The sequence below is a fragment of the Bison bison genome, unplaced genomic scaffold, assembly GCF_000754665.1.
Source record: "Bison bison bison isolate TAMUID 2011002044 unplaced genomic scaffold, Bison_UMD1.0 scf7180017864461, whole genome shotgun sequence".
Taxonomy (NCBI): Eukaryota; Metazoa; Chordata; class Mammalia; order Artiodactyla; family Bovidae; genus Bison; species Bison bison.
The window spans coordinates 20213279-20224295 of record NW_011495023.1 but is presented as its reverse complement, the minus strand read 5'-3'; the positions used below and the strand labels follow the sequence as shown (position 1 = coordinate 20224295).

General features: G+C 55.9%; 2 protein-coding genes across 2 annotated transcripts in view; one reads left to right on the top strand and one right to left on the bottom strand.

Annotated features, from left to right (window-relative positions):
* The window catches only part of LOC105003078 (sodium- and chloride-dependent glycine transporter 1-like), an 18069-nt gene extending 14559 nt beyond the window's left edge, over nt 1–3510 (top strand). The window contains exons 12-14 of the mRNA XM_010860048.1: nt 1956–2126; nt 2255–2445; nt 3043–3510. Coding sequence (XP_010858350.1) covers nt 1956–2126; nt 2255–2445; nt 3043–3130 — 450 coding nt within the window. The 3' untranslated portion in view covers nt 3131–3510. The remainder of the gene's footprint in view (nt 1–1955; nt 2127–2254; nt 2446–3042) is intronic.
* Nucleotides 3511–3819: 309 nt separating this feature from the next.
* On the bottom strand, nt 3820–7170 carry LOC105003112 (coiled-coil domain-containing protein 24-like). The gene is made up of 8 exons (XM_010860077.1): nt 6959–7170; nt 6556–6731; nt 6300–6416; nt 5536–5613; nt 4899–4953; nt 4339–4408; nt 4141–4219; nt 3820–4057 (listed from the first exon to the last, which is right to left on the bottom strand). The coding sequence occupies exons 1-8, from the start codon at nt 7079–7081 to the stop codon at nt 3820–3822; spliced, it is 936 nt and encodes a 311-aa protein (XP_010858379.1). The 5' UTR covers nt 7082–7170.
* Between the last annotated feature and the right edge of the window lie 3847 nt (nt 7171–11017).

Sequence of the window (11017 nt, the reverse complement as noted above, 5' to 3'; positions counted from 1 at the left end):
ACAGAGGGGTCAGCCCGATGGTCCGGGCAGTGTCTGGAGTCGTGCCCCCGAGCCGTGCCAGTTTCTCTGTGCCCCAGAGAGGTCAGCACCGGATTTCCACATTGGCTCATGTTTCTGGAAAAAAATAAAAAAGGCCCCTGAGGGCTGAGGCCTCCATCACATGGAATGTGGGATCTTCCCAAGCCTGGCACAGGCACCAGCTCTGGCTACTGGCTCAGCTTTGAAACAGGAGGAGAGGAAGTGTCCTGTAAGTGGTGGGAGGGAGGGAAGGGCAGACACCACAGCGAAACGCTGTGCCCTCGGGGGTTATGGCTTTGGCCCAGGACCTGCTCTGGGGGAGCTCATCCTCCAGGGCTCCCAGGAAGCTGCTGCCCTGTGGGGAGACCCAGGGCACCACCCAGACAGGGCAGGAGAAAGGAGGCAGCCTGGGTCCGGTGTCTCCAGGAAACTGAGGCAAAGCCCGCAGCATCTTCTCTGTGCTCAGAAAGCCAGGCTGGAATCCCCTCAGAGGCCAGGCTCTGTGGACCGTGTGCTTCTGGGCTGTTAGCTTTCTTTTGGAGGCTTTACTTCTTCATAGTGCTGAAAAGATTTTTTTTTTTTATAAACTCATCCTTCTATCAGTTCAAATAAGGAATTTGTCCACACATTAGATCAGGCTCTAGTTCCATTCAGGAAACTTGTTATAAGCTCCTCTAAGTGCAGCATCCCCCGGATGCAGGTCCTGACTTCTAGAATTTAGTCACTAAAAAGGCTGGAGGGGCCTGAGCTCGAGGATGTGGCTGAAGGCTTGGTAGGTGTATGCTGAGGCCTCCTGCCAAGCAGCACCCATTGTTCCAGGCCCTCCAAGTGGCCCATGAAACACCTGCCCATCTTTCTGCTTCCTGTAGTATTTTTGTTGCTGCAACCCTAGGCTTTATCTCTGGTGTCCCTCGGCTCTTTCCAAAGCGGTTCCTGAGAGCACCCCGTGCCTGACACGGTTTCTAGGCTTCGGAGCCTCCCCTGGCTGTCCGCTGCTGTCTCTGCAGCCATAGACTGGCAGGACTTCTCCCTTTCCTTTCCCCCATTGTTCCCACCTCCCTGCATAAGTCAGTTCAGATCAGCACATGAGATTGTGCCAGGCGCTGTGCTGGGCACTGGAGACCTAGAGCTGATGCAATCCAGGAGCTCCCAGGTCTGGAGGAAACATTAAAAAAATGCTTCAATTCAGTTCAGTGGCTCAGTCGTGTCCGATTCTTTGTGACCCCATGAACTGCAGCACGCCAGGCCTCCCTGTCCATCATTAACTCCTGGAGTTTACCCAAACTCATGTCCATTGGGTCGGAAATGCCATCCTACCATCTCATCCTCTGTCATCCCCTTCTCCTCCTGCCCTCAATCTTTCCCAGCATAAGGGTCTTTTCAAATGAGTCAGCTCTTCGCATCAGGTGGCCAAAGTATTGGAGTTTCAGCTTCAATATCAGTCCTTCCGATAAACACCCAGGACCGATCTCCTTTAGGATGGACTGGATGGATCTCCTTGCAGTCCAAGGGACTCTCAAGAGTCTTCTCCAACACCACAGTTCAAAAAATCCTTAGTAGATGGAAAATGCCATTGAAGCCTTAAAAGCCACCGATTCGTCCTTACTTCAGCAAGGCAGTGGGTGGCCGCTGCAAGTCTTTGAGTAGAACTGACTTCCAAGGGCCAAGGCAGCTGAACAGTTTCTTGCCTGCTTCAGGATTATCCAGAAGCCAGACCCCTCCCCTTCCACAGTGTCCACCTGCCCATCATACCCTGGACCCCTGGTGCCATCAGCTTATTCCGCTAAGCAAATGTTGATGTCACCCCTGCCCTCCCTGAAATGCCTCTTTCTAGTCTGGGAAACTGGAGAGGGAGGGGAGCAGTGCTGATAGGAGGCCTAAGGCCTGGGTAGGGCTGGGCAGGACTCACGCCCACTCCCAACCCCCACTCTTTGCAGTTGATTCTCATCTTCCTGGTGATCCAGTACCAGCCAATCACCTACAACCAGTACCGTTATCCAAGCTGGGCCGAGGCCATTGGCTTCCTTATGGCTCTGTCCTCTGTTATTTGCATTCCATTCTATGCCCTGTTCCACTTCCGGAGAACAGATGGGGACACCCTCCTCCAGGTGAGGGGTGGGGGGAGCAGGGGCAGCCAGGTGAATCAGAAGAGGGTGGATGGATGGATGGCACTCCAGGGCTCCCTTCTGATGCACTCTGCCCGCCCGTCCCTCCTTCATGCCTACCTCTCCTGCAGCGTTTGAAAAACTCAACAAAGCCAAGCAGAGACTGGGGTCCCGCCCTCCTGAAGCACCGAACAGGGCGCTATGCCCCCACCATTCCACCCTCCCCTGAAGATGGACTTGAGTTCCAGCCGCTGCACCTGGACAAGGCCCAGATTCCCATGGTGGGCAGTAATGACTCCAGCCGTCTGCAGGACTCCCAAATGTGAGCACAGCTGTTGGGGGGAGTGCCCCATCCCCACCCTGTGCTCCCAATACAGAGACTGGGGAGACAGTGGAGAGGTGTCACCGCCTGCCCCCACCATGCCCTGGCCAGGGGTGGCACCTATCACCTTGGCCACCACTGCTAGCACGGTCATTTCTGCTCATTTCCCTAGTGTTTACAGGTCCTTTAGATGCCAAGATGGCAGCTGGGGGTTTTGGGTGATGTGGGGGTTTCTGGGGGGCCCAGTAGCACTTTGGAGGGGTCTCAGGTCAGGTCCCCAGACACCTGCTGGGCTTCACATGGCCTCTGATGCCCCCACACTTTGCCCTGAGCTGAGGTTCTGGGTGGGTCCCCTACCTGTCCCTGTCCCTGAATCTTCGGCCTCCTGACCAGTGTTCCCGCCCTTGGGGTGGACCCCAGCCTCTGCTAATTCAGATCTTCCTACCCCAGGCTAATTCAGATCTTCCTACCTGGAGGCAGGGAGGTGGAGGGAGGGGGCTGTGTAGTGTTACCGGTCAGGCTGTGTGGCCTGGCCCTTTTGTCTTATCTATGGTTGCTACCCCCTTGCCTTGGCCTCGGGCCCAATCTGTCTTCCAGGAACACCTGCATGTCACTCGGCAGCTCTGAGGTCCCTGCACCTCCTTCCAGCACTGGCTGTCAGGGCCTGCCCAGCAGAGGCCCATGACCTAACAACCTGCCCAAAGAATTCGTTTCTGGGGGTGATGCTCAGCAGGAGGTTTGAGCCCAGAGCCCCAGGGAATGGACCCTAAATGACACCCCACTGCCCTACCACCACTAGGCTGAAGCCCAGTCTTCCTGAACTGGGCTACTCTTGTTCAACGTGCCAAATTGAGCCCGTGTGCCCGAACCACTCTCTGGAGCCAAAACTCCTTCCCCCAAGCCCTGCAGTGTCTGTGTGTCTGTCCTCCGTGCAGTGACAGCCCTGGAAAAGCTGCCTCTAATCCTCTGTAGCAATAACAGTGCGCCTCCCACCCCCAACCATCTGCGTACCACTAGGATTTTAAAGTCCATAGGTTTTAATGAAATTTCTATTCCTGTTTCTGAGCTGCTGCTGTGCTTTGTCTGGGTCCTCCAGGGGGACAAGAGTCAGGGCTGGGACAAGACCTCCTCCTGCCAGGCCTTTGGGGGGATGCCTGGGAGGAGAAAGGCCAGAGGCTGTGACAGTCAGGACCGGACACTGAGGCCCTGGTAAGAAGGTAGGGTGGGGGCCAGACAGACAGACAGACAGCAGTGGAATCCTGGGGAGGGCTCATCCTAGACTAGATCTGAAGTGGGCTGGACCCTGGCAGCTGAAAGCAGTAGCAGACAGGACGAGTTCCAATGGAAGCTGAAGCCTCCTTCCTGAGCAGCCCTTCATGTTGGGGCCTGGGGTGCTACACTGGACATCAGAGTAGAAGCTGGCCTTTTCCCAGGGAGGCACTGAATCTTCCGTCCCCAGTGGCAGGTGGTAGCTAGGCTGCGAAGTTTGGGGCAGCGCTCCAGACGGGGAGCGGGCAGGAAGCACTGGAGAAGCCTGGCCCAAACTCCAGTAGCCCCATGGAGGCAAAGCAGGAGTCCAGTGCCCTGGCTGGAGGACTCCAAGGGCTGTGGCCTGAATGGGAGGGAGTAGCTGCAAGGGGCCCATGGCCTGCCCCTCAGCCTGCCTCATCCAGCTGTCTGTCTGCTCTGGGTTACCTGTGGCTAGGGGAGACATAGGAAGGCCCCAGGGGTGCCTGCAGCTCCTGTTGCATGGCTGCCTTCTGTTCCTTTAGCTCTGGAGGAGAGGTTCTGCCTGAGACACAGCACCCGGTCTTCCAGGCTGTGTTACAAGAGCAAGGTGGGACGGGGTGGGAGCAGAGTGCTGGGTGTTCTGGGGCCTGCTAGGGTCCTCACCTGCTAGGGTGGGCTCTAGGCTTGCCTCAGAGGGCCGAGGGGCCCCTGAATACTCATCTTCCAGGCAGCGCTGCACAGAGGGCTGGCTCAGTGCCTGGCTTTACGTCAGGGGTGGGACAGGAGTGGGCAGGGTGCCCAGGCCAGGATCCCCACAGTGTGAGGCACAGGAACCAGCCCGTGCAGTCTCTTCCTCCCAACCACCTGGGGGCACTCCTGAGAGGAACACCAGCCTCTCCCTGAAAAGCTGAGCTTGGCAAGGGAGTGGCAGGCCTGAACCCAGACTTGGGGAAGAGAAGGATGCAAAAGACCTAGGCAGACCCAGCAGTTGATCTGAAAGTGCTGACCTCGGACTTCGGGACTCAACTGGAATATGGGTTCACGTACTTAAGGATGACACACATATGTGTGCACACAGGAAAAATGGACCCAGGGTTCACACAACCTCTGCAGGCACAGACACACAGACACATGTGTGTGAATCTCATGCCCTGAGTAACACACTGAGGTGTCTACGCTCAGCAGAAGGGCTGGGGGCGGGGCGGCCCAGGATTGCAGCTCACCTGCAGGATGGGAATCTCCCTCTCCAGCGCGCGGCACTCTTCCTCCAGGAGGGCCCTGGGACATGGACAGTGCAGCACCGGAAGCAGGCCCGGGTCTCAGCAGAGCCCTCCACTAGGTCCCCACCCCCAGCCTCCCCAGGAGCCTCCTCTACGCCCTCCTATCTCAGTCCACCTCTTCCTCTGCTGCCCTCATGCTGTTCCAGCACAGCCTTGCAGCCCTGCCAGCCTCTTCCTGGGCAGGGTGTGTCCTCTTTCCTTGCCCGCCTCCCAGTGCCCACCCTGAGGAGCAGCATTCTCTCTACATGATAGGACTAGACTTGCGGGTCCTCCTGCCTCCATTCTCTCTCACATCACAGCCCCGTCCCTGCTTTAAAAACTCTTCTGTGTGTCATCTCTTCCCCACCTCCCAGGATAAAAGTCCTCAGGCCAAGGCCCATGTAGGCATCTGTACTTGACTGATTCCTGGCAGCAACCTCATCAGCATCCTGCCCTTTCCACTTCTCAGCCCCTCTCTCCTGGGTCTCCCAGCCAGGTGTGTTCTGTCCCTTCTCCTCCCAGTAGTCCCAGTACATCAGGGTCCATCCGCAGTCCCACCCTCCCTGTCTCCACCCCCACTGCACACACTTGGGGGCCTCACCGCAGGTGGCCAGCAGCCTGGTCAGTGTGGGACACGTTCAGCTGGTCCTTGATGACGCTGAGGTCCCAGTGACAGCTGCTGGCAGATGAAGTCAACCTCACTCTCCCATGCTGCTTCACCCCAGGCCTTCAGGACAAAATCGCCATTTCTCCTAGATAATTTTGTGCTTTCTCACAGAGGCAATACACGATGGTACTAAAAGGAGGAGATCTGGAGCCTGGGATTGTGCATGGGTTCTGCCTTTTCCTATGTGTGAGTCTGGGAAAGTCAATCATCCTTTTTGAGCTTTAGTATCCTCATCTGCAAAATGGGGACACCACCCCCTTCATAAGGATGTGTGAGACATAAGTTGCTGCCATTCAGTGATGAACACGCTGCTGCTCATTTATCTCCCTCAGTCCCTAGCCCTCTCTAACCCAGTCCTCGCAGCCTGGCTATCCCAGCCTGAGGGACAACTGGCCCCTGGATGAAGTCCTTCCTTCCACTCATATCTTCGTGTACTTCTTCCTCTTCCTGCAAAGCACTTCTTTTTGTATCTGTCTGGAAGTCTGTTCCTCATACTTTAAAACCCAGCTGGAACCAAGCTCTCAGGATTGATGTGTTTCCTGGGCTTCTGCAGCCCTCATGGGCTGACCTCTACCACAGGTGGCTGTAGAAGTGTCAGTCCCAGACCAGGAACTCCTCTATGCCCGCAGGTGGGACCTACCAGCTGGCTGGGGACCCTTTCCTAGCAAGGACAGATTCCGCCTCTCCTACTACTATACCTGGGTTCACCAGCTCTCATCTGGAACATCTCCTGTTCTGGCAAATCACGCCTGGGCTCCTCCAAGGCACAGCACAGGACGCTGGGGCTATACTGGACCCACGCGTGGGTCTGGTCCCTGCAGAAGATTCATAAAGGCAATTCAGGGGCTCCTACCAGGGAACCACAGGAAAGGCGACCCTGGCCCCTTGTCAGTTGCCAGGCTAGCCCATCTGAGTTCTGGACACAGGCCCCAGCCCCAGGTCTGGAGCTCCAACCTGCCCTCACAGATGGCCTTCCGGCGGAGACCTTGGAGCAGCTGCCGCAGTTCCTGGCGCACAAGATCTCTTACGAGGGGCGGTGGTGCCAGAAGGGAGGAGAGGTCAGAGGTGGGGCGTGATCCAGAGGCTTGGATAGATCGGGCCTCTTGGAGCAATGATTGTAACATCACTACCTGCAAGGAGAGCTGGGGCACCTCGGCGACCGCGGAGGGAAGTGAAGGGAGGCAGGGAAGCTGGGGGAATGAGGGGCCGGTCATTTAAATTGGAGAGGATTGGGGGGACAGTGAGATCCGACAAGAGCTCGAGAGTTACTGGGGAGGGCTAAGGACCCGTAAAAGGTGAGAAAAGCATCCAAGTCGTGGGACAGGTCTGCCGTGGGGCCCACCTTCCTACGCCCCACCTCTGCCCGCTCCAGGCTCAGATCCACTGTCGTCTCCCCTAGAATCCTCTTCACTTCAGGCCGCTCCGGGAGCGGAACGTGCTCTTCTACCAGTTCCCACAGTGACTGGGAGTCCCTAGGCATGGCCGGCCCGCCCGCGCCGCTGCCCCCGAGACGCGCGGTCGCTCACTTGGACCTGCGGGACCACAGCTGGAGCTCCGGGTTACCGATATACTGCTATTTGCCCAGAGCCGGGCACACCCACTCACTCCTCGCTAGCTTCCGGGTCTCACAGGCCACGCCCCCAGCCTGTCCCTCGGACCGGCCTCTCCCAAGCCCCATTCCGTTCGGTCGCCCGTCCCCACGACTAGAGTTGCTCGGTCCAGAGCCGCTGGCCTCTGGCGCTCTCTTCTGCTCTACTACAGACCGACTGTCGGAGGCCACGGTTTCAGGTCGCGGCCGCGGGAGCCAGGAGGCCCTAGCCCCGCCTCTTCCGCGCGGCCGTCACCCGGGAAACGGGCCCTCTACTCAAGCCCCGCCCCCGAGGGCCCCGGCCCCGACCATTCCAGGGCGGTGCCGGCTAGCAAAGCCCAACTCACACCCGTGGTAGGTGGTTTCGCAGTATCAACCATGCACATCACCTAGACTCCAAGCACCTTTCATCCCTGGGCACCTTTAGACTCCAGGGCAGGTGAAAGAACCGAGAAATATGAGTCCGGTGGGTTTATTACTTCCATGCCTTTTCTTGGGCAGGAACGGACTAGGCTGTTCAAGGAAGACAAGTAAAGGGGGGAGTGTGGGAGAAACCGGAGGAGGGGAGGAAGGCGGTAGGTCCAGGGGGACCAAGGGACCAGATGAGCAGCGTCTCACGGAGCCCCCCTTGCTTGAAGCCAGGGTTGCAGTGTGAAGTGCAGGGAAGCCTGCGGTGAGCTCCTTGGGGTCTCGGCGGGCTCTCTGACCCTCGACGCCCCGCGCCCCCTCCTCCCATTCCGCTCCCCCTGCCCCAGCGCCCCACTCGCTCATTTTCCTGGCTGCTCCTCTGCACTTTTCCTACCTGGTTCTGTTTTCCCCGGGAGAGCTGCAGAATGGGTTCATTTCCTAGGCTTTCCTCTCCTGAGGTCTCTGAAAACAAGCACTTAAGTTTGTATAAAAAATAAACACAGGGGCCCAAAGCAGGTTCCCCAACAACATGGATGACAGGAGAACGCTGGAGCTTTGCCAAACACCGAGACCCCAAAGTGCCAGTGCTCGGAATGATTGGTCCAAACTGCTGTATCAGGGAGCAGGAGGAGGCTGGTCTCCTCTTTGACTCAGCCTCAAGCCCAGGACCGAGACTGTCCAGAGCCACCTCCTCCATAAAGAAACTGCCTCCCAGTTCCCAGGACCCACCATTTTTCAAGCATTTGAGTCACGGTGACCAGTAACTACTGTTGTTTCAGCCGCAGTTAGGAGCTGGCCCCCAGGTTGGTCCTCCAGCCCTCACTGGTCTGGTTCAGGCATAAGCAGCAGAGCAGGCACGTGTGACTCTGCCAGGGGTTCCTGCAGCCCCAGGAGTGAGCTCAGTCCACACATGGGGCAGGCTGTCAGTACTGGGGCTCCGGGAGCGGCCCTCATCTAGAATGGTGATGTCCAGGTGCATGGACACCCCAGCTCTCTTGCTGTTCCGTTGGGACCACCCAGAGGCTTGTTGTACATGGTCTCCAGTGGGTGTCAGCTGCAGATGTGGGTGGAGAGACCCACCCATCCCCGTGGTCCAAATGGGACTCCTCCTCTTCTGTCCCACTGCCTGCTTCCCTACATAAAGATGATTCCTTCCAAATAAATGACTTGACCTCGACTCCTGTGTCAGAGTCAGCTTCTGGGAGGAACAATCTGAGATGGCTGGTTGGCATCTGCCTAGCAAACACCCCTCCCTCCCCACTGCTGGGTGGGGGAAGCCCTGATCTTGTCCTGAGGAGCTGCGCCTTCACACAAGTTACAGCCCTGATCAGACCCACGAGAATCCGCCTTCCTCTCACTGTGGGTGGGCAAGTGTCCCAAACCAGACCCACTGTTGGAATAGGAGATCCAAGTCCAGTGGAGCCAAGATGAACATGCAGGAGCCGCCCTGTGATTGGGGAGTCCTGATGTGGTCCCCATGGTTCCCACTGTGCCTTCTGGTCCCGGGGCTCGCTATAGCCTCTGTCCCTTTCCAGGCTGGTTCAGGCTGGCTCTTTAGGCTTCCCTTCAGTTCTGAGTGCTACACTGCCTGTTTTGGATATGCAGCTTCCGTGTCTTTATGAGTCAGAGTTGGTTTCTGTTCTTGCAACCCCAGAGATCCCCAAGAAAACCTCCAGTGAAGGAGGCTTGGTATCAAGGTGGAGATTCATGGAGGTTTCAGTTAGGTGGGATTGCCCCCAGAGCAGACCCTAAACAAGATCTCAGGTCCCGGTGGTTTGTAGAGTGGTGATCACAGGGCCTGGGCATGCTATTAGAAAGCCCAGGCTTTTAGCTCCAAGCCAGCCTGTCTATCCTCCAGTGGGTGCCAGGGCTGTGAAGCTGCGGTCTTATCCCTGATACGCCATCATCCCCCTGGTCGGGGAGAGGGAAGGCAGGAAGAGAGAGACTGTGGTCCTCGTTTGCTACTTCATCCTGGTCGTGGCACTTCCTTCCCTGAGCAACAGCTGAAGCCAGTTCTGTCTTTCCAACATCTGCAGAAGCGGCCTCACTACGGTCTCCTCAGAGACTTGGGTCTTCCAGGGCATCCTGCCAGGGGTGCTCACGCTCCACCTCTGGGCAGGGGTGGTGGTGTCCGGCAAGCCTGCTTGTTCGATGCAGGTGCTTTGTCCATGTGGTGCATTAGTGGTCTCTTCTGCTTTTCTAATTAAGAAGATAATGCTTCTTTATGCTCTGTTTATAGTGCTTTTGGAGAAGGAAAAGGCTACCCACTCCAGTATTCTTGCCTGAGAAATCCCATGGACTGAGAAGCCTGGTGGGCTACAGTCCATGGGATCGCAGAGTCAGACATGACTTAGCAACTAAATAACACAAATAGCGCCTTATACTCAGTTCTGTCTGTTAATATCACCGGTGGTATTTCAGGCTGCACTAACTTCGGGCTATTGCTTTGTGTTCCACTTGCAGGGAAGAGGCCACATAGAGCATCATCAGTCATCCCTACAGGAGGTGAGGAAGCTGGGGTGTCTGTGGATCAGCTCCCCCTCCTTCTCCAGGTGAGCATGGCTCTGGGGCACTGATTCCCTGGCTTTTCTGCCTGTTGCACGTGAGGTCCTATGCACCTCTGCAGCCAGAGGACACCCCTAACAGAGAGAGCATGCTTGGTGTGTATGGTGACCTACGGGGCTGTCCAGGGAGAGAGATACAGGGTAAAGGTTGGAAAACTTTTTTTCTGCCAGATTATAGGCTGTTTGGGCTCTTTTGTATTAATAACTACTCAACTCTGCCATGTTAACCTCAAAACAGCCACAGACAACACAAAAGCAAATAGATGTGATGGCTTCCAATAAAACTGTATTTACAAAACAAGAATATTTACATTTATATACCAGGTTTGCTGATCCCTGCTGTAGGGCACACGCACCAACAAGGTCTCATACAAAATCCAACTTGCATCAGAAGATACTGCTTACCTGGCATTGCTGCTGGTTTTTTCCTTTTCTTTTTCATGTTGGAAAATTCCATTTAAGTCTCTCCTTGACTTGAAGCTTTATTATAAGAAAGAATCTCCAAGCAACCATTATGATCAAGTTTATCCTAAAGTACTATATCCTGGACTTGTAGTTGGACTGTTAGTGGTGAGTAAAGTCATCTCAAAACTTGTATGGCACTTGGCACATTGATGATGAAGAGCATCATTTAAGTACCACAATTACTGCAAATGCTTGACTCTAATCCTGTGTGCTTGGATGAAAGCAAATAAATGCCACAGAGAAGCCATGCTGACCTATGTTTTACTCAAATAAATGGGGTTTTGAGTGGAGATGTATATTCTATCAGGAGATACATCCTCAGTCAATAACTCACCTTCACCTGCATGCTAGCGTGCTTGTGGCAGCTTCTCTGTCACCTGTGGCCAGTTCC

Bases quoted from the DNA above. Each gene is read 5' to 3' on its own strand.
- LOC105003112 (XM_010860077.1), bottom strand. From the start codon at position 7,081: ATGCCTAGGGACTCCCAGTCACTGTGGGAACTGGTAGAAGAGCACGTT. The intron at 6,732-6,958 runs GTGGGGCGTAGG...CTCTCCTTGCAG, and splicing joins TGAGCCTGGAGCGGGCAGAG to GTAGTGATGTTACAATCATT. The intron at 6,417-6,555 runs GTTGGAGCTCCA...AATCTTCTGCAG, and splicing joins AAGGCCATCTGTGAGGGCAG to GGACCAGACCCACGCGTGGG.